General features: G+C 43.3%; 2 protein-coding genes and 1 long non-coding RNA gene across 8 annotated transcripts in view; 2 read left to right on the top strand and 1 right to left on the bottom strand.

The window, feature by feature from the left end:
- The first annotated feature begins 9 nt into the window (after positions 1–9).
- ORC1 (origin recognition complex subunit 1) lies at positions 10–18296 on the top strand. Of its 2 annotated transcripts, XM_014454605.2 has the most exons (13): positions 10–276; positions 3005–3365; positions 4214–4318; positions 4904–5099; positions 7425–7522; positions 8084–8185; positions 8573–8744; positions 9309–9416; positions 9693–9842; positions 10521–10640; positions 15816–15985; positions 16344–16431; positions 17899–18296. In XM_014454605.2, the coding sequence occupies exons 1-13, from the start codon at positions 123–125 to the stop codon at positions 18091–18093; spliced, it is 2019 nt and encodes a 672-aa protein (XP_014310091.1). In that variant the 5' UTR covers positions 10–122; the 3' UTR covers positions 18094–18296. The 2 variants fall into 2 exon arrangements, with proteins under 2 accessions (XP_014310091.1, XP_023608545.1); XM_023752777.1 differs by lacking the exons at positions 16344–16431; positions 17899–18296 and having other exon boundaries at positions 15750–15959.
- Positions 6822–21522, bottom strand: LOC106696941. Of its 4 annotated transcripts, none has more exons than XR_002828915.1 (6): positions 21399–21522; positions 17983–18078; positions 17634–17801; positions 14349–14458; positions 10557–10730; positions 6822–9926 (listed from the first exon to the last, which is right to left on the bottom strand). It is a non-coding gene; the product is annotated as an uncharacterized LOC106696941 (long non-coding RNA). The 4 variants fall into 4 exon arrangements; XR_002828914.1 differs by having other exon boundaries at positions 6822–9902; XR_002828916.1 differs by lacking the exon at positions 14349–14458 and having other exon boundaries at positions 6822–9902.
- CC2D1B (coiled-coil and C2 domain containing 1B) overlaps positions 21491–21639 on the top strand; it is a 17344-nt gene continuing 17195 nt past the window's right edge. The window contains exon 1 of one of the 2 annotated variants that reach the window (XM_006087324.3): positions 21491–21603. The gene's annotated coding sequence lies outside the window, so the exon portion shown is untranslated. The remainder of the gene's footprint in view (positions 21604–21639) is intronic. The other variant, XM_023752776.1, reaches the window with a different exon arrangement.

The raw sequence follows: 21639 nt of genomic DNA, 5'->3' as shown, positions 1-21639 counted from the left end.
AAAATGAGAAGACGTTTTTTGTGAAACTGTCTTGGGAGGAGGAGAACTTCAAACCACTATCCCCAGAATTGTTTGCATAGTTGAATAAGCTACAAGAAGGCAGTCCTAGAGGCCAGAAGCCCATGGAAACCAAGAATAGCAGCATAGACAGCCCTTCTTGGACCACGGCAAAGCATGGTGTCAAAAGGATTGAATTGAGGCACTCCACCTCCAAATCTCACCAAATTCCTGCCCATCTTGTTACCCCAAGGGCAAGGAAGAGGCTAGAGCTTGGAAGTAAGTGTGGAATGGATCACAGTGGGCAATTGAGGCTAAAGAATAAGATATTAATTCATACTACAATATTAAGTTCGTGCAGCAGTGGGCCAGGTACCGATCGGACACATGTTGAAATATACATAACATAAAATTTACCATTTTAATCTATTTTAAGTGCACAGTTTAGTGGCATTAAATATATTCACATTGTTGTACAACCATCACCATCATCTTCTAACCGTTAAACAGTAACTCTTAATTCCCCCATCCAAGTGGAATCATACAGTATTTGTCTTTTTCTGATTAAGTTAACATAAAGTCCTCAGGGAATATCCACATTGTATCATGTGTCAAAATTTCCTGTCTTTTTAATGCTGAAATAATATGCCATGGTATGTATGTGCATATCACAATGTATTTACCCATTCATCTGTGAATGGACATTTGGGTTGCTTCTACCTTTTGGCTGTTGTGACTAATGCTGCTATGAGTACAGGTATATAAATATCTACTTAAGTCCCTGCTTCCGTTTTGGGTATATACCCAGAAGTGGAATTTCTGGATTGTATAGTAATTCCATTTTGAGGAATCACCATACTGTTTTCCATAACAGCTGTACCATTTTACATTCTCACCCACAGTGTACAAGGATTCCAATTTCTCTACCTCCTTCCCAACACTTGTTATTTTTGTTTTGGATAGTAGCCATCCTAATAGGTGTGAGGTTGGTATGCCATTGTTGTATTTTTCTATGATTAGTGATACTGAGCTCTGTAAATGAATTTCACAATAAATCGATGAACAAAATAGATCCAGAGACATAGAAGCATGGAACAGACTTCAGAATCTCAGAGGGAAGGTGGGTGGGAGGTGGAAAGAGATCAACCAAAGAACTTGTATGCATAACCCATGGACACAGACAATAGGGTGGTGAAGGCCTGGGGTAGGGGGCCGGGGATGGGCTAGAAGGGGTCAATGGGAGGAAAAGGAGGAACATATGTAATACTTTCAGCAATAAAGATTTAAAAATAATAGCAAATGAGCTATTCAAGATCTCTGCTACTAAGGTGACATTGCCTTTTAGATCCCTAGTAGAAGAGCTAAAAGACATATATACTTTAAAATTCTTGAAATCATACTGATATTTCTAGTCTATAAATAACAGGGCTCTTCCCCTTCTTCCCACAGTACATGATTGTCTCACCTTCTTTAGAGAGGAGAGCCCTGACTCCCAGGAGCAAGCCTAATACACATGGAAGAGTCTCACAATAGCTATACCAATACTACTACTGGCAGTAAACTTAATCAAGTGAAAGTTAAAATTTTATTTGCATTGCTTTATGCCTTTAGAATGCATTCCATTGATGAAGTAAAGTTGGTTAAATTTTTCTTCTGATGTTTATATTATAGGTGAAATAGAGTTAGGTTATTTTACTTCTGTTCATGTTCAAAGACCTGTAAGATCTGGCCTTTTCTTTCATGCCCTATCTTTTTTTTTTTTTTTTAATATATTTTATTGGTTTTTTACAGAGAGGAAGGGAGAGGGATAGAGAGTTAGAAACATCGATGAGAGAGAAACATCGATCAGCTGCCTCCTGCACATTCCCTACTGGCTATGTGCCCACAACCCAGGTACATGCCCTTGACCGGAATCGAACCTGGGACCCTTGAGTCCGCAGGCCGACGCTCTATCCATTGATCATGCTCTATCTTTATTAGCCATCTTCATTAGCACTTAGGTGCTTTAGAACAATTATTTTACTTCATATCATAGACACCCATGTATATCATCTACCCTTTTAGACTAGAGTATCTTGTGACTGGGGACCAGGATTGTCTCATTCAATTTTTGTTTCCTCCGAGCACCTGGCACATACCTTGCCATTTTAACAGCTCAATTGATACCTGTGAATGAATGTCAGGTTCGTGGTGCTTGCAGTCATGGTGAGAGAGGAGCAAATCTTAATGTGGTCCTGTGTATTCACTGAACCCAACTGGTTGCCCCCAGGGATCCAACTTCTCTCTATTGGTAGACTTAATCTGAGCTAAGAAAAATCTAGGCCTTGGTGTTAGTCAACAGAGCCACTGGTATAAGTTTTTCTTTTTTTTTCCCCCCCCCAATCTTTAATTTCTTTATTGATTAAGGTATTACATATGTGACTTCATTCCCCACATAAACCTCCCCTTCCCCCACTCATGCCCGCACCCCCCCTGTTGTCTGTGTCCATTGGCTGGGCTTATATGCATGCATACAAGTCCTTTGGTTGATCTCTCCTCCTTACCCCCACCCTCCCCTACTTTCCCTCTGAGGTTTGACAGTCTGATCGCTGCTTCTCTGTCTCTGGATCTGTCCCTGTTCATCAGCCTATGTTGTTCACTATTCCACAAATGAGTGAGATCATGTGGTATTTATTGGTATAAGTTTTTCAAATGCTGTTTGTTGAATGAGGCTGAGGATGTGCAGTGATCTGGTAGATTACTTCAGAGAAATCCAATTACCTATAAAAGCTGACTTAATAGTTGACTTATGGTTCTAACTAGGAAAATCATCCACAGAATTTAGGAGAGAGATTAAAAATAATATAGCTACCTGACCTGGGAGGGGAAACGCATGGGATAATTCAAAATATGGAGAACTCATGTCTCTGTATGACTTCAGTGGATGCATTTAGCTATAATGAGATTGGGGGTGTGTATAGGGCTAGTTAGAAAATTCACACTTTGTGGTGATTTCTCTTGGGCCCAGGTTTCCCTGTGACACCTCACACTGGGATTTCCCAGCAGACTTCACAGGTGTCTTTGGAGTCTCCCAGGACTAAACGGAAAGTGGCCTCTGAGATCACCTCACCTTCTAAGAGGTCTCAGCCTGATGGACTCCAGACCTCATCTCCAGCTCTGAAAGCCCCAGAGAAAACGGGGGAGAGGCGACGCTCCTGTGCTGAGCAAGACAAGGCTTCACATGAACGTCCCATGATCCTGAGAACCCGGGTCCCAGCTTTGAAAACCACAGAGATTAGTCAGGAAATAACACTTGACCCTATAAGAGGGGGAAAGAGAAGCTCCGCGGTGCCTTCTGTGGTTCTGAAACCACAAAAGATGAAAAAGAGGTGAGGGGACGTTACCCTTCCTCCCAGAGCAAATCCAGACGGTTCACATGATGTGAAATGTGTTGTCACAGTCCGTAAAGTTAGAGCAGGGGGTTGCAAGTCTGAATGTGTCAGAATCACCTGGAGGTTTTCCAAAACACAGGTTTCTGAGCCTCTTTCCAGGAATAGGGAATTAATCTCCAAATGTTAGGCCTAAGAATCTGCAGTTTGAAATGATCTGGATGATTCTGGTATAATCAGATGCCCTTTGGGGATCACTGCTTCAGATGATAACTTCCTAAACCTGAATTGCTTCATAGTCATGGATTTCATTACTTGCCAAATTTAACAGCCATTTTTTTAGTTTATAAAAAACAACACTGGAAACCATTCTCAAATACATGTAGATAATGCATCTAGAACAAAGTTTACATTTTGGCACTAGGCGGTGTTTGTACATAATGTGAGGACTGCACAAATACTGTGAGGAGCCAGAAATTACACATTTCAGTGTTTCCTGCTCAGAAATTCCAGCATCCAGCTCCTCATAGGTTTGCTTGATAAATGCTTTGTATTTAATATATAGCTGCATTTCTGCAGGGTAGATTGTAAAGTCATAAATATGTCAGAGAGAAAAAAGGACAAGATAGTGTGCCTGAGGTTAGTATATTTTGGTCTCTAGTTGAATGGTGAGTCTTATTTAAATAATAAGCTTTAAGCAAACTTTTTTCTCTGGGTTTTAGTCAATTACAAACTTTTTAGCAAAGTGATTAGTTCCTGCAAAAGGAATAGGAGCAAGTCAGGCCACCTGACTCCTCTAGAGCCTGCTGCTGATCGCCAGTGCCTGAAACTGCTGTGATACCTTGCAGGGAGGCACAGACACCAGACGCTCAGGATGAAGCTACCTCTACTCCCCATCGTATCCGCAGAAAGAGTTCCCTCTTGACTTTGAATCGGATCAGGCAGCAGCTTCGGTAAGAGTGCTCCTTGGCAGGCAGAAGTACGTTTGTCACTGCCATCTGTGGTGTCTATAATCTTATTCCACTTCTTAAAGCCTCTTACAGTTCTTATTTGTTATTTGCTATTCCATTGAAATTCACCTTTTTACCTAGTATGTCTGGAATTGTGTTAGTTTACATAAAAGTCAGTTAGAAAGGGGCAAGAAATGCTGTTCTGGGCATAGGTGGCTCTCGGGGCCTCATAATCACACCTGGCAAGACTGTTAGAGGGATGCCTATAAGCATGAACTTTGATTCTGATGCTCTTGAATGTGAAGCCGAGCTTTGTCATTTACTCTCTGTATAACCTTGGGAAGGTTACATAACCTTTCTAAGCCTCAGTTTCTTCATCTATAAAAATGGGAATAATAATATACAGGTCACAAAATAATATAAATAAAGCCCTTGCCAGAGTACCTCAGTAGCAAGCAAGTGGAGCACATCTTATACTGCTCACCACAGCAGACACTCTTAAACACCTCTAATCTACACTAACCTGTTAGGGTGCCTCTGATTTAGACTTCAAACACTGAATATCAGAAAATGTGTCCCACCATTCAGGTTTTTAGATGATAGCAAAAATGACAAAGAAGAGGAAGAATTTCTGCCTGCAGCAGAGATTGCAGACTCGGACAGTGAGGAGGAAGAGGCTTCGACACCATCCCTTCCAAGGAAAACATGCAGTTGTGTGTCCAGGAACCTACGCTCTTCCACGAAGTCGTCCTTACACACCCCCTCCAAGACACCAAAGAAAACCGTAAGGTTCTTTTAGCTTTATTTTCCAGTGAAGCATCCTTCTCAATTTAAAATGTGTTGGCTGATATCACACTATTATTAGTAATAGATGGGTTCTGAGTACAGGTCTGTTGTATTGAAAGCTATTACACTTGGAATATTCATGAACCCTAGGGCTGAAAATGAATCCAGAATTAGGGGTGAGGAAACTTTTTTCTACCAAGGGCCATTTGGATATTTATAACATCATTCGAGGGCTATACAAAATTATGAACTTAAAAACTAGCCTGCTATGTTTGGTCAAACATGTAATTAACTCACCCCTAATGCCTTGGCAGGGCCAGACCAAATGATTTCCTGGGCCTTCTGTGGCCCACGAGCTGGACATTCCCCACCTGTGCAGTAGATAGTGATTTTTGAGTTCCCTTTAAAATACAAAACCAAATGGCCAAGAGCCGAACTTCCAGAGGGAAGGACAAGAACTGGCACTTGATCTTTGCATTTCCCACAAAACCCAGTAGAGAGCTTTGAGTGTAATCAGTGCTCAGTGGGTATTGAATCAGGGCTGCTGAGCCGTGTTGTTGGCTTTACTCTGAGACAGGCCAGTAAGCCAGGACAAGTGGAATAGAGAAATTGAGACGGACAGCTGAACAAACTGGCCTAGCAATTTACAGCCAGACACAGAAGGTCACCTCCCTAGAGATCATGTCTAGGCCTCAGTTGTATTTAAGCTCCAGGCCCAGAAATGCAGCAAACCCAGGTAGGCCATGCCAGGAGCAGCTGCATTAACTAATGATCCTTGCCCTGGCACCTACCAATCAATAAGATCATGAACTTGAAAGGGCACACCAGGAAAACTAATGACTATTCTGCTGAGACCTCCCCTGATTCCTGCCTGCAAGAGAGAGATAAAAGCCTCGAAACAAAGGACCCAACACATGCTCTCCCTCTGGAGAGCAACCCGTGCCATTTCCTTCCCCCTGTTCTCCCACATCTGTGCATCCCCAAACTCTAAGGGACCCATGGGACTTGCAACCAGGGGAGCAGTGGGCAGTGGCAGCTGTCCCAGGCTCACCCTCTGACCCTGTCTCCAAGGGCCCCTTTTCTCTGACTTCCCAGGGAGCTAACGCAGCCCAGCCTAGGCTCTTCTGTTGCTTCTACTTTGCTAAACCCTTCCTTGTTTTACTGTCCCCGGCCCTAATAAATGTACCCTCATAGTCACCTGGACTCGTGTCATGAAATTTTTCCTGCACGAAGTCAAGAACCTACACACTACTGGCTGGTTGTAGGCAGACCTGCTCAGGGTCCAGTCACTTGTCCGGTAACAGTGTCACTTGATACACCTGAGAAACAAGGAGTACTACTCAGGTATTGGTAATGAGTTGTGTAACTGGAAGAGAATAATGGATGTCTCTTCTGCTTCCTATGGAACTTTAACAAAGAGTCTTCCCATGTTCAGATGTGTATTAATGTTATTGCGACCTTCAGAGAGAGCCTTAGAGCAGGAGTCTTTGACCAGTTAAATTTTTTTGTGGAGCATATTGTTCTTTGGAACACCTCCATGGAAGGAAATCCAATAGATAACTTTTAGACGTGAGGCGATCTTACCTGGAATTCTTTTTTATGCAAAGAATCCCTACCTTCTGGTTTGATTGCATCTCCTGGGTCCCACCGAGAAGAAGAGATATCATATCGGGTGTGAGGGCATCTTTAGCATAATCAAAAAGACCAGAAATCTACCAAATTCTTGATACATTCTTTTTATTTATTAATTACTAGTAAATTAATTGGGGTGACATTTTGATACATTCTGAGCAAGGTTTTCTTACTCCTTTCCTGTTTTCTCCAAAGTTGTTAGGTGTTAAGCCGGTAAACAAGGTCTAACCATGTTTTCAAACCAATCTCTAGGAAGATCCTCTGAATCAAACCCAGTTTATGCCTCCCACTCAACCTTATGTTTGGGCAGGGTAGTTAGGATTTCTTTATAATTTCTTATCTTTTTTTTAAAGTAATATTTTACTTTTAAATAGTGTTTAATCCATACTTTCATTTATTCTTTCCCCAGATTGACATTGTTTTCAAATCCTAATACTGTGTGTAAATTGGAAAAAAGAAATTGTGTTTGGACTATGAACAAAGTGTATGTGTGATGTGAGGAGAGAGAGGGAGAATCATGGTATTTTATACATAAAAGAACTAAGAAATACACCACCTCTCTTCTTTTTAGCAAGTCATCAGGAATCAGATTTGCTAATGTGTCCTGGATGGTGTTTTGCTTTGTTGTTGGTTTGTGTGTGTGTGTGTGTGTGTTGTTTTTTTCTGAAATATGTTCTCTTTCTGAATATAGCCCAAGCCTAGAATGCCACATTCTGCCACTCCCCAGATCCGCAGCCGAAACCTGGCTGTCCGGGGACCTGCCAGCGTGCTAGAGGAGGCCCGGCTAAGGTAACACTGCTCACGGGCCCCTTTCAGATAGGAAGAGATGGGCCTCTGCGTTCATTCACGTGAAACAGGAGTAATAACAGAGTAAAATGAACATGTGTGTTCAGAGAGAAGAAACCTCTCCAGTGGTGTCTGGGTCAGCTAATGCAGACTGGTTCTAGGAGTCACCGTCCAGTCTACTGCCATCCTTTTCTCAGGGATGGAGGTGACTAGTCAGGACGCTCCTTCTCAAGTGTCACACCCTTTAGAACTGTGTTGGGACTTTTAAAAAATATACAAGCCTGCATCCTTCCAGAAATCAACCGAATCAGAATCTCTTGTGGGATGAGGTTCAGCCATGTGATTTGGGGAAAGCTTCCCAGGTGACGTGTACCTTTGGTTAGCACCACTGAGTTGGTGATTTGGGGGGAGAAAGGGATTATGCAACTACATGAAGAGATTTGAGAATGAAGACATTCCCTTGGGTTTGTGATTAAGGTTTTATGTAGAAACTAGATAAGTCTTTCAATTTATTATTGAGTAGATGGTGAAATGCTTCTAAAATCCTCCTTTTCCCTTATTTAGTCTGCATGTTTCTGCTGTACCTGACTCTCTTCCCTGTCGGGAAAAGGAATTCCAAGATATCTACAACTTTGTGGAAAGCAAACTCCTTGACCATACTGGAGGGTGAGTCATGCTGAGCCAGGTCGGATGGTCGGGGGAGAAGGCTCCTGCTGGTATACCCCTCAGGTGTCAGAGATCGGCCAGATGGTCTTTGCCCGTGTCAGGAGAACAGGGAAAAGCCTAAAGCTTCTAAAGCAGCTTTTTGTTGTCAAAGTTATTCTGTAGGAATAGGAATTCTGTTTTTCAAAGAAAAATGACACTGCCATTGCTTGTGGAATGAATGATTCTATGGAAAAGGCCCTGCTCTAATCAGCTTCCAAGGATGGTCCCAACTGCCCCCACCTCCACATTTCAGGGCTCTTGGTCCTTCCTTCAGCAGACATTTGCTCACTCCTAACTGGTGAGGCAGCTGGCACAGACCTAACCCTCACGCCTTCCCTTCCTGCCTAGGTGCATGTATATCTCTGGGGTACCTGGGACCGGGAAGACTGCCACTGTACACGAGGTAATACACTGTCTGCAGCAGGCGGCCCAAGCAAATGATGTTCCTCCCTTTCAATACATTGAAGTCAATGGCATGAAACTGACAGAGCCCCACCAAGTCTACGTGCAGATCTTGCAGGTAAGCAAAGCAGGTTGGGCTTTTTGGAAAATACAGTCTTGGTGGTACATGAAAAGAAAAAGGTTTACTTCATTTTGTGCATATTACATATTTTCAACATGCCAGGCATTGCTCTTTGAGTAGAGATAGCAAGAGCAAAGGCAGAATTCCTACCCACAGGGACCTTAACGTCTAGGAGCTTGTTATGAAATGTTGGAAGCTAGTACTTACTGTCATGGTGAAAACCATTTGCACACAGGAGGCAGTGTGGCAGACTAGAAAAGGGTTGGAGGTAGGTGCAAGTTTGCACCTCACTCTTGGTTCATTAGCTGTTCTCTTGTAACAGATAATGTCCAGTTATAAAGTTAGGAAGTAATGATTTTGAAGGGGCTTCTGGGACTAGTCTGTGGTTCATTTGCATTTCAATCACACAGACTTTCTCTATCTTCTGTCTTGGTGCCTTCCAAGTTTAGGGTAGAAGGCAGAGTATAGGATCCTGAAATCCTCAGACTAAATAGCTTCCTCTGTTTGCAGATTTAACTTTAAGCCCTTAGAGTTCACCATCCCTGTTTTCCCCCAATGCAGAAGATGACAGGCCAAAAGGCAACAGCTAACCATGCAGCCGAACTGCTGGCAAAGCGATTTCGCACCCAAGGGTCCTCTCAGGAAACCACCGTGCTGCTTGTGGATGAGGTAAGGAGGTGCCCACAGCAGGACTGGGAAAGAAGCCACATGGTTGTTGACCGAGATGTTTTGGGAGCAAGTACTGGGCAGGACGGAAGGCTTGGCTCCTTCCTTCATCTAAGCCTGTTGTCTGGTGGCAAGTGGCACGTGCCCACTGACTTCCTTGCTGCTCTGCCGATGTGCCCTGAGAAGCGCATGCAGCTAAAACAGTGGTGACAGGTCTCACTCTGGGCCCTGGCGCGGTCTCTGTAGTTGACCCTGCATCTCTCTCCATTTCCCCGGCAGCTTGACCTTCTGTGGACTCAGAAACAAGATGTCATGTACAATCTCTTTGACTGGCCCACTCACAGGGAGGCCCAGCTTGTGGTCCTGGCCATCGCCAACACCATGGACCTGCCAGAGCGCCTCATGATGAACCGGGTGTCGAGCCGACTGGTAGGTGTTGGGGCCGTTCTCAAGTTGTTCTTACAGATGCAGAAGCTGTGCTAAGGAGTCCTGCAAAAATGAATACACAGGACCCTAAAATAAATGGGAAAAGTACGAAATGTGGACTCTAAAATTCTTCTCATTTTAAGTTGGAATTAAACATATCGCCATTGCATGATTTGCTGAAAACACATCTTGATGTTCTGCTGCCTGTGCACTGTTAAACTGCAGAGCCCTGGAGGTTTAATTATATTTAAAATGTATTTAAGCACTTTCCCTTGCCAGGCAGTGTTAGATGGGTAGAGTGTAGCAGTGAGCAAGGTGGATGCAGTCTCTGCCCTCGTGGACCCCTGGTTCAGCCTGAACCACAGGTACTTCTAGGCATGGCGAGTGAGACCAGGAGCTGTGCCTGCACAGATCATAGAGCTGAAGATCCTCCTGTCCACTCTCATCGGAGCACCTCTACTTGTCTCTACTTCTCAATGATTCTGGCAGAATAAAAGGATATTTTAAACTAAATGAAAAGTAGTTGAGAACTACCATTGTCAGTAACGAAGAGCTGGAAGCAGTGGGAGTCCCAGCATGAAATCTGCACACTCTTATGGATTTGGGGACTGAATTAACTTTCCACCAGGGCTATCAGAGGGCAATCCATGAACTTGTTTCTCTGTCATCCTGGCTCCCCAGGGTTTCACCAGGATGTCCTTCCAGCCCTACACTTACAGGCAGCTGCAGCAGATCCTAATGTCCCGACTCAAACACTTAAAGGCCTTTGAGGATGATGCCATCCAGCTGGTTGCCAGGAAGGTAAGTCACCGTCGGGAGGCCTAGCTGTACCTACAAAACTCGGCAATTCTTTGCTGAGCACCTGTTGGTGTGAGGTCCTGTGCTGGTGCTCTGGGGATGAAGAGAAATTTAGGAAGTCTTGTAAAAACAAATACAAACAGTAGAAATGAAGTCCTGAAAAATTCCTGAAATCTTATTGTATGATAGGGGGCTATGACTATGGTGGGCTTAATCAATTAAAACGAAAATTAATTGATTCAGGGAGCAGACAGCTTTGTATAATGAAAGGAGCAGAATAGTTAAATAGACAAACCTGCTTTGAATTCTGGCTCTAACACTTAACAGGCGTGTGGAAGGTTATAGGAAAGTTACTTTAAAACTTCCTGAGCCTCAGTTTACTTCTCTGAAAAATGGTAATAATACTAGCTACCTCATAGGGTCATTGTGAGAATGAAATTCAACCATGTCCATAAGGTGCCTGTAAGATTGGAGTCGCTCCAGGAAATGGACGCAACCAGCAAGAGGGGAGTTTATTAGAGGGAATGGGGGGAAGCTCAGGACTCAGCCTCCGCTGTCCTTGGGGTTGAATTTTATGCACAACAACCACAGGTGGAGGCTGGGCGGTGGAGTTCATTGTCCTTCAGACTGATCAGTGCTGGCCGTTGTTATCGTTGGCCTGCTGTCTCGCCCTCCATGTGGCTGCCTCCTATTGAGCCAGATGAGGTGACCACTGGCTCTTCCACGAAATGAGGCTGGGGCCACTTTCTCATTCAGGACTTTCTAGTCCGCTTGAGCCAAATGTCCTCTGCTGGCCTGTCAGTGTCTAGCAAGGTGCACGCTCCATGGTAGGTATAAAATTTGGACTACATTCAAGCATGTCAAACTCGGGGCTCATGGGCCGCAGCCTCGTTTACATCCTCCAGGCTCACTGGGAGAATGCCAAACGAGATTCCACTAAGACTTATCTGAGGCTACTGAAGAATAAAGTGGGTTAAATATCTCCCTCAAGCTGAACACAAGAAACCACCCATCCACCGTATTTCAGCACTTAAGAGATTTATAAATGTATTTCTAGTCTCTTGCCTGGGATGGTGTGAACTCTGGTGTGAACTCTGAATGCCTACAGCAGCAGCACATGTCTGCAGCACCTGCTCAGAACTGCTACTGACTGTGTTAGGTTCTGGGGTCAGGTGGGCCAGAGGATGCTCGTCTCCAGGCTTCACTTTCCAAGAGCGATCCCCCAAGGTACCATGTGATCCTCTGTTGGGTAGAGTTTTTCACTTCCATCATGCAAATTCTAAAAGTTTATGTTTTTCCTCCAAATGGTCCTTTTTTATGCCTATTTAGGTTATCTTCTTCCGTTTCCTCCAAGGTGCTTTTGTCTGTTGGTTTATCCTGCACTGTTCCTTCCCTCAGATGCCTTGGTTGTCCACTTAGGTATAAGAATGGAGACTACAAAGCTTATTGGGAGCTCAGAGCACTTGAGTAAGCTTCACTGGGAGAGTCTTAAGGGGCAATTTCCATATCTTTAGTTGTTTTCATTGGGATGGTCAGATTTCCTGTAGTTGGCTTCCTGTGTCCTGCCTGGAGGGCAGTATGGGGTGTGGTAGGTGGGCTGGCGTCAGAGTTCAGGATGCAAATGGTTAGGGACATCCCTCCCCTCTGACAATTCCTGGTGTCCTGGCCTAGAGACTTTGTTTATTCTTGTTTGAGAATAAATCTTAGGTCTTCTGCCATGGTATAAGAGGGAACATCTCCAGGGCAAAGAGTTTTATGGAAGCAGTACAAATTAACAAGGCACAAAATTTTCTCAGAGCCCTAAACTCTTCCTCCCCACAGTGGCCCTAATGTTCATCCAACAGCACGAAATGGGAGAGGATCTAGGGCAGTGGTTCTTAACCTTCCTAATGCTGTGACCCTTTAATACAGTTTCTCATGTTGTGGTGACCCCCAACCATAAAATTATTTTCGCTGCTACTTCATAATTGTAATTTTGCTACTGTTATGAATCGTAATGTAAATATCTGATATGCAGGATGTATTTTCATTTTTACAAATTGAACATAATTAAAGCATAGTGATTAATTACAAAAACAATATGTAATTATATATGTGTTTTCTGATGGTCTTAGGTGACCCCTGTGAAAGGGTTGTTCGACCCCCAAAGGGGTCGCGACCCACAGGTTGAGAACCGCTGATCCAGGGCAAAGGTCAGCAGACTTTTTCTGTGAAGGGTCAGGTAGTAAATGTTTTCGGTTTTACAGGCCATAACAGTCTGCCACCGCTATTCAACGCTGCCCTTGCAATACCAAAAGCAGCTATGCACAATCGGTAAAGAATACACATAGCTGTGTTCCATTAAAACTTCATTACAAAAACATGTGGGGCCATAGTGTGCTGACTCCTGGTCTAGGGCATCCATTTCTTAAGCACTCCTTATTTTAGCCAAACTTTACCACCAGTTTCAATACCACTAAACCTGAGCATTTTGTAGATTTTTAGTATAATTTAGATTTGTTCTTAGATTCCTCATTACTGTCTTAGGAATTCTTCAGTCTTCTAAGTCAACCACTACACTGCCACCTCTTTCCAACTGCAGAATTATATTGTTTACTCCTGTTGCTTCCCTTCCTCTTACGGTTCTTTGTCTTTTTTTTGTTTTTATTGATTTCAGCGAGAAAGAGGGAGAGAGATAGAAACATCGATAAGAGAGAATCATCACTTGGCTGCCTCCTGCACATCCCACGTGGGATCGAGCCTGCAACCCGGGCACGTGCCCTGACCAGGAATCAAACCATGACCTCCTGGTTCATAGGTTGATGTTCAACCATTGAGCCACACCAGCTGGGTGGTTCTTCGTCTTTTAATAACGATTCAGGAGGCATCAAATTTGGGTGGTATTTTTACCCAAAACTCTTGCCTGTAATTTCAAGCCTCTCTTATTTCTTTACATAGAAAGAAATAGAATACATCTATTTTGTATTCTGTATACTATATTTATAAAGTCTTTGTGAGTCCAATTCTATCAATTGCTGGTTCCCATGTATATGTGGCCTTGTTTCCTTATTATTGTATCTTGTTGTTTTTTTTTACTTATTTTCTTGTACTATATGCTCATGCTCCTTAGCGCTTTATCAGATAATTAATTGAGGCCTGGTTGAAGTTGAGTTCATTTGGAATTTGTTTTTGTTTCTGTTAGTTACTGAAGGGCACTATCACTGGGACCATTTTAAAACAACATTCTCCACTAGAGGTTTATAGGAGACACAACATAAATTTGGGCTCCAAATCCATGTGAAGACTTTTGGTTGCAAAGACTTCGTGAGTTTTCTAACCCTGCACCACCTATTACCAAGGTCAAAACAGGCCATTTTTCTAGCCATCCTTCTGCAGGATGGTTCTCTCATTCACCCTTATGCTGAGGTTGGGCCCATGATCATATAAGGTCTTCTCTTAGAGTCCATGTTGGGTAAGCCCCAGCTTTTTCTTTTGTCTCCATCACCATCACAGCCATCAGAAAGGATGCTTATGGTCACCAGGTTCACAGGTGCTCTCAGGGTGAGGACTGCTTTGGGTGTTTTCTTGCCTCCCGGGGTCCCTGTGCACTTTGCTTCTAGGCCTCTGCAGCAGCTCCAGTCCACGCTGTGAACACAGTACTGCTTCCCAAGGCAGTGGAATGGGCTCGGAGGAAAGAAGTGACAGGTGGAAACATCCACAGGACACCCTTACCTGCTGGATGTGGGAGGTCAGAGGAAGGGAAGAATATAAGCTGATGCTCATGCTTCTCTCTTGAGTTACTGGAGAAGTGACTTTCGTTTTGAGCGTCTTAAATTTGAATTCTGAAAACAGAAATATACACAAAACATTTAAAAACGTCTGTAATCCTACTTCCCAGAAATGGCTTTTTAATGTCTTTGTGTGTTGTGTATCTATATGCCTATAAAATTTGCTTTTTTCGAACTTAATGTAGCATGAATATTTGAAGGAAATAATTATTTCAGCATGTCCTTAGGCTAATGATCAGGATTGTTGGCAAGCACTGGGACTATAGAAACAGAGATCCTTGCAGGCCACAGTGAGTCCAAAGCTTCCCTCGGTGAAATTTAAATTGCAAGTGGCTTAAGTCAGTTTGGGAGAGAGGACAGGATTCCCTGTGAACGGAGCCCAGGAACCCCAATCTCTGTGCACATGCAAAGGAAGGAGCAACAGTGTAGCCTCTGGTAGTGTGGGTTGGTCTGACTCGGCTAACCACAGACTTCTCTGGGTCCCCCAGACATGCAGCCTCCTTCCCTCTTGATTCTGGTTGTTTAGCCATTGACCAAGCCGTCTCCAAAATTCACACAAATGCTGTGAGGAGGCTCGGCTATGGCTTTACCTCCAATCCCCGCCCCCCTTAGCCTCTTGGCCTTGGCTGGCTGCTTCTGGGGGCATATTTCTCTCCAGACAAGAAATGAGAACCCTTGTGTTTTCAGATGTGTCAGTGTGATTGTGGGGCACCGGTCTCATAGATTTCATTTCCCTAACATTAAGTAAAGCTATGGATTTCTGCCTTTCCTACTTTGGAGTTATCTGTAAAACCAAGACAAAGGTTTGGACTCAGGAAAGAGTCCCAGGCACAGTAAAAGTTATGTGCTGCATGATGACATTTTGGCCAATGAAGGACCGTATATACAACGGTGGACCCGTGGAGCTGAAAAATCCCTATAGCCTTGTGATGTCATAGCCATTGTAATGTCGTAGCATAACACATTGCTCAGGTGTTTGTGCTGATACTGTTGTAAACAAAGCTGCTGTCAGTTGTATAAACGTACAGCACATACAATTATGTACATACACAATACTTGATAATGATAATAAGAGACTATTACTATACTAGTCATCATTATTTTAGGTGTATTCTTTCTACTTATAAAAAGGCTACACCATGTAGGTTTGTGTAAATGCATTTGGATGTTTGCACAGCAATGAAATGCCTCATGAAGCATTTCTCAAGAGCGTATCCCCATTGTTAACCAACACGTTAACAATGTGATAATTTCTATCTGGGCTTCCTCCAGGTTCCCAACTAGGACTAAGTACTTAACTTCAAGCTTAAGTCCATTCTCAGCAACGCCTTTTTTTTTTTTTTAGCTGAACACAAAATCTGTTGGTTGACGTGGCAAGGGGCCTCAAGGAATAAAATGATCCCTCTTGTAGGTAGCAGCCCTCTCTGGAGATGCACGACGCTGCCTGGACATCTGCAGGCGTGCCACCGAGATCTGTGAGTCCTCCTGCCAGAAGCCCGGCTCCCCTGGCCAGGTCACGGTGGCCCACTTGCTGAAAGCCGTGGATGAGATGTTTTCATCGGCGTACATCACTGCCATCAAGTAAGATGCTTCTGCTTCCTGGCCTTGAGCCTTCTTTGAAAGACCGCCTGAGGGCCACGGTGGGAAGGCCGTGGAAGCCTGTTTTTCTGATTTACTGAAGACGCTGTCTTTTTTCTTAAGGGGCATAATCATGGGGTGCTGGTACCCTTCCAGATGTAGTTGCTGGGTTTCCTTACTTCCAAAGTGGCATTTATTATATCATTTTAAGACTCTGGGAGGGTAGGGGGACCCCTTCCCAAATAATATAGGAGGAAGTAGTCCCCATTTTTTTCTAAAAATGCAGAAAAGCTTTATCCAGCTTTCCTCTTGGTGTTGGTGCAGCCACACTGAGAATTCACATGTCTTCATTTTCTTTAAGAAATTCCTCTGTTATGGAACAGAGCTTCCTGAGAGCGATCCTTGCAGAATTCCGTCGATCGGGACTGGAGGAAGCAACATTTCAACAGGTGGTCAATCTCCTTTTTGAAAATCCATCTAGATTTTGGTCTGGTGCTGTTAAAATATGTGGGAATTTCAATCACTGTGTGATAGTTTGTCTATTCTGTGGTAACCTGGTAATGCTAAGGAATATCAAACCAGCACCTATTTTTATGTGATATTTTTATTTAGTTGCATGAGGAGAACTTTAGCAACTGGCTTCTACATATTAGATTAAAGGTTTACTATGTGCCAGATACTGTTCTAGGATGGGAGGTTCAAAGATGAACAATCAAAAGTCACTGCCCTAATACAGCTTATGTGGTGTAATGGGGGCGACGCTTTCAGAATGAGCCATGTTTAAAATCACAATCTTTGAGCATCATTTCAATATCAGTAAAAGGAAGCTTGAGGTCTCAGGCCTTAGTGATTTATTTAAAACCAGTGTCCACAGGCCAGTGTCCACAGGCAATGGCTCCCTTAGAAGGTGAACTGTCAAAGGTGTGTGTGTGTGTGTGTGTGTGTGTGTGTGTGTGAGTGTGTACCTCTGTGTATAAGCATGTTTTAGACATTCAGAAAAACATTTTCCTTCCAGCTACTTCTTCCTTTCAGCTTTCCTTTACTTCTTTACATTCCTTTTTAAACATTTAGTTACTGGTCATATTTTGCCCATTATTCTCCTTCTAGAGCCTGAAACAGCTCTTCTGCAGTGACTTTCATTTTAGTATGTAAACATTTTCTGAACATCTACAATGTGCCATTAACTGTGCTGTGAACCAGGAACCCCCATCTGAATTGGTTAATATCCCTGCTTCTGACAAGCTCCCAGTATTGATGGGGGGTAGGGGGTGGGAGTGGGGGTGGGAGTGAGGGTTGGACTTATAGTTAGAAGACTGCCCAGAAACTACTACAGACTTGCCTGACCCACTTGGGGCTTTAGGGTCGGAATCTGTTTCCAGCTACCTTTTGCCTCTTTATTCAGTATTGTCTCTGTGCCTCTGTGCTTTTCCAAGGGTCATGCCTTGGTACCTGTACACTGTGTCTGCTTAGGAAAATACCTTATAGCAAAATTTGACTTGAATTCTGACAATCTCCATTATGGAATTCTCAGCCCCTGGATACCAGGACTCTTGGTGTAACAATTTCAGTACTAGACATTTTATATCCATTAATTCAAGAGATATTATAATATATTTAATAGATAAAACTGAAGCTCAAAAAGCGAGCTAACCTGCCCAGGGTGTCATATTTAGGTATTTGCTAGAACCAGGATTCAGACCTGCTATCCTCTGATTCTGAAGATAGTACTGCATTCTGCCCTTCATTTGTGCCCCCACTGGGACAGCCTTTGATGCCTTCCGAGGCATTAAATATCCTGGTCAAGAAGTATCTGCTTTCCCTAAAAGAAGAAATACATGATCAGATACAGACCCAGGACGACCTTTCCTCTCTTAACCGTCCCGGCAGCTGACCTCAGGTTTGCTTTTTGTTTCTAGGTATACAGGCAGCACGTGGAACTGTGCAGGATGGAGGGGCTCCCATACCCCACCATGTCAGAGACCATGGCAGTGTGCTCTCACCTGGGCTCCTGCCGCCTCCTCCTTGTGGAGCCCAGCAGGAACGACCTGCTCCTTCGCGTGCGGCTCAACGTCAGCCAGGGTGATGTGCTGTACGCCCTGAAAGAAGAGTGAAGAGCTTCACAAGGAAGGACAGCTGATTTTAAAGAACATGACTTTATTTTTCTAAGCACATGGAATTTTTGTGGCAAAATATAACGAAGGGAAATAACTACCATGTAGTTTGGAATTTTCTTTTAAATAATTTGCTTTTTTCAGAGTGTTTGGGAAATTTATAGTCATTACAAACATCAGGTTATAAAACCAAATAAACCCTCCCTCTGACTTTTATTTCTGTTAGTAGCCCCACCATTTATTTAATGGTAACATGCCATGTATATCAATATCTGCACACAATCACCTGTATTGGTGTAAAATAGTCTGGGGAAAATATGTAAGAAATTGGTTATGTTGGGTGCCCCTGGGAAAGAAATGGATGGCTATGATCAGGAGTTAGAAAAAGACTTTCACTATATGTCATGTATCTTAACTTTTGAGCAATGTGAATAAAACAAACTTAGTTTACAAAAAAGAAATGCTGGAAGTAATATCAGTAATAAAGAATCCCTAGCAATGAATAGCTAGAAAATGTACATTTTAAAAAGGTGCCATATATCATAAAAACAAATCTTTAAATGAAAAAGACTTAGATGGCACAGAAAATATAAGGTATCTAGGAATAAAAAGATGTAATTAACCTCTAAATAGAAATAAATTCCAATCAAAATCTTGGCAGGGTTTTTTTTGTATAACTTTGCAAGTTAATTCTAATATTTATTTGGAAACCAACAATGGGACAAACTGACATCTAAAGCTTCCTCATGAGAAACACATCATCCATGTTATACTAGTCCTGCCAGAATGTCTGACCAATCAGACATTTGATGAGAAAATTATCAGCTAAATCAAGTTGAGGAGAAAATACTCTACAAAGCAACTTTTCCTTTTTAAAAATGTCAATATTACAAAAGACAAAAACAAAATGGAGGAATTATTCTAAACTAAAGGAAAATAGAGAAATGAGAGCTAACTGTACTGTGAGTCTTCATTGGGTTGTATATTTAAGAGATGCAAATGATTACATACATTGTGGACTACAGTAATATTAGTTAATAAGTATGATGTAAAGCTTAAATTTTGTGAGTGATAGTGTAGGAGAATATTAGAATCATGATGAAATATCTGAAACTAATTATCATAGTTCAGAAAAAGCTTATGTAGGTGTATATACATATTTATAACTGCACATAATGGACTGAGGATCAGTCAGAATATTTTAAAGAATTATACAATTCGTGAATTTTATAAAAGAATTGCATAATTTTAAAAAAGGGAAAATGGTAAATAAGTAATCCACAGACTAAGAAACCGGAATGATCAACAAAATGGAAACATAGTAAAAGAGGCCTGCAAGTCAAAACCTTTTCACATCTAATAGAAAACCTGTCAATGGTGATATGGAACAATTGGAATCCAAATGCCCCACTGATGGGAGTATAAACTGGATTAAATACTTTGTAGATAATTTGGTATTTAGTCTGGAAAATGCGGAAATCCTATGAGGCAGCAATTCCACTCGTAGGTATATACCCCAGAAAAACACGTGTACCCTAGGAGTTGTATACAAGAATGTTCATAATACTATAATGGCAAGCCATTGGAAAAGTATATTATTTTCATACTATGAAATGCCATACAGAAATGAAAAATAATTAGATAAATTGCAAGTGTCAATGTGGATGAAGCTTACAAATAGAGTTGAGCAAAGAAGTTGAAGAATATATGCAGTGATATCAATGATATAATGTTAAAGCTTGCAAAAAGATGGATTATTTAAGGGCGTATATATACATAGTAGAAATAGAAAGAAATGCTCAAGGATAACTCAGGAGAGTAGGTAGCTCTTTAGGAAAGTCTTGCACCATGATAGGTGTATAAGTGGTTTCAACTGTATTATTGTGCTGTTTATTCTTAAACTTGTGAGTGATTGGTGCTCATGTTAATTCACACCAGGAATAGGAACTATTTTTATTGAATGCCTACTATGTACAATGCATTGCTTTAGACACTGGGGGATAACTTAGAGAACAGTGAAGGTTGCATTCTAGCAAATGTGAAATACTGTATACCTTTGAGGATATATTAAATATCTATATATATAAAAGCCTAAGCGACTGTTCAACCGGTAGCTATGATGTGCACTGACCAAAAGAGGGCAGATGCACAGGCATGGAAACGTGGGACAGACTGATGAATCTCAGGGGGTAGGGCAGGAAGAGATTAACCAAAGATCTTATATGCTGCATACTAGAGGCTTGGTGCACAGATTCGTGCACCAGTGGGGTCCCTCTGCCTGGCCTGTGGGGGTTGGGCCAAAACTGGCGTTCGACATCCCCCAAGGGGTCCCAGATTGTGAGAAGGCACAGGCCAGGCCAAGGCACCCCACCGGTGCACAAATCCGTGCACTGGGCCTCTAGTTTCATTATATTTAATGACAAAAATTGGAATAAAACTTCAGTTTTACACTGCTAAGGTCAGTCTCTTTGGGCAACCAATCAACCAAAAGCAATAGGAGATGGAAAAGCTCTTTGTCCAAGGAAAATGCAAGATTCTTCCAATTGCTAACTACAAAACATAATTTAAAAGTTGAGATATGCAGGAGTGCGTTGCAAGGTTTGTTTTAGATGGAAGATGCTCTGTAATGCCTCTTACCACCCCCATTTCATTGCCCTGCAGAGTAGGGGAGTAAGAACTTGGTGTTAAACGTCATGAAGAGGTGCAGCGAACACCCACTGCCGGTCATATCTTAAATATTTAACCCACTTCCTGATTGGAAAAGGTACAGTTACTAAATGTTTAAAAATATGGCCTGGCAGGCGTGACTCGGTGGTTGAGCATCCACCTATGAACCAGGAGGTCAGGGTTGAATTCCCAATCAGGGCACATGCCAGGGTTGTGGGCTCCACCCCCAGGGTGGGGCGTGCAGGAGGCAGCTGATCAAGGATTCTCATCATTGATCTTTCTACCTCTCTCTCCCTCTCCCTTCCCCTCTGAAATCAATAAAAATACTTTTAAAAAATATATGGTGCGCCCCCATTTTGCTGGAGAAGCTCAAAGGACACCAAGAAGGTGGCAAGCAGAGAAGCCCTCCCCTTGGGTGGGGTCCGCGCCAGCCGGACCCACGCGACAGGGCAGAGCAAGGCCGTGAGGTAAGCATGCGCCTGGGAGCCGCCCAGGAGGCGACTTGGTGGGGAAGGTGCAATGGAGCGAGGGCAGCTGTCGCACCCACCGCATTTGTGCAGGCCGCTTGGCTCCCCGGACCCGCCCGCAAAACTAGCCTCGCGCTGCCGGCGCGCCCAGAACTCCACCCTCGGAGTCACCTGTTGGGCGCCACACCCGCTTCGCCTGGCGCATGCGCATTGCGTGTTGCCGGGCGTGGAGTCACGTGTTCGGGCGCGCGCGTCTCCGTGGGGGAACTTCCTGTCACGGCTGCCGCCGCCGCCGCCGCCGCCGCCCGGTGGCCACGGGAGTCCCGGGCGGTGCGGGGCGAGAGCAGGCCCGGGTGGGTGCCGGATCCGCCGCGAGGTATTCTTGTCCTCCGCCCCCCGGCGAGGGTGACCT

This window comes from Myotis lucifugus, unplaced genomic scaffold (genome assembly GCF_000147115.1).
Source record: "Myotis lucifugus unplaced genomic scaffold, Myoluc2.0 scaffold_37, whole genome shotgun sequence".
Classification (NCBI taxonomy): Eukaryota; Metazoa; Chordata; class Mammalia; order Chiroptera; family Vespertilionidae; genus Myotis; species Myotis lucifugus.
The sequence above is the reverse complement of the archived record's forward strand: the minus strand, read 5'-3'. Positions and strand labels throughout refer to the sequence as shown.

Coding starts and splice junctions, on each gene's coding strand:
- ORC1 (XM_014454605.2), top strand. CDS start 123: ATGGAAACCAAGAATAGCAGCATAGACAGCCCTTCTTGGACCACGGCA. Junction 4,319..4,903: donor CGGATCAGGCAGCAGCTTCG/GTAAGAGTGCTC, acceptor CCCACCATTCAG/GTTTTTAGATGATAGCAAAA. Junction 9,417..9,692: donor CCGTGCTGCTTGTGGATGAG/GTAAGGAGGTGC, acceptor TTTCCCCGGCAG/CTTGACCTTCTGTGGACTCA.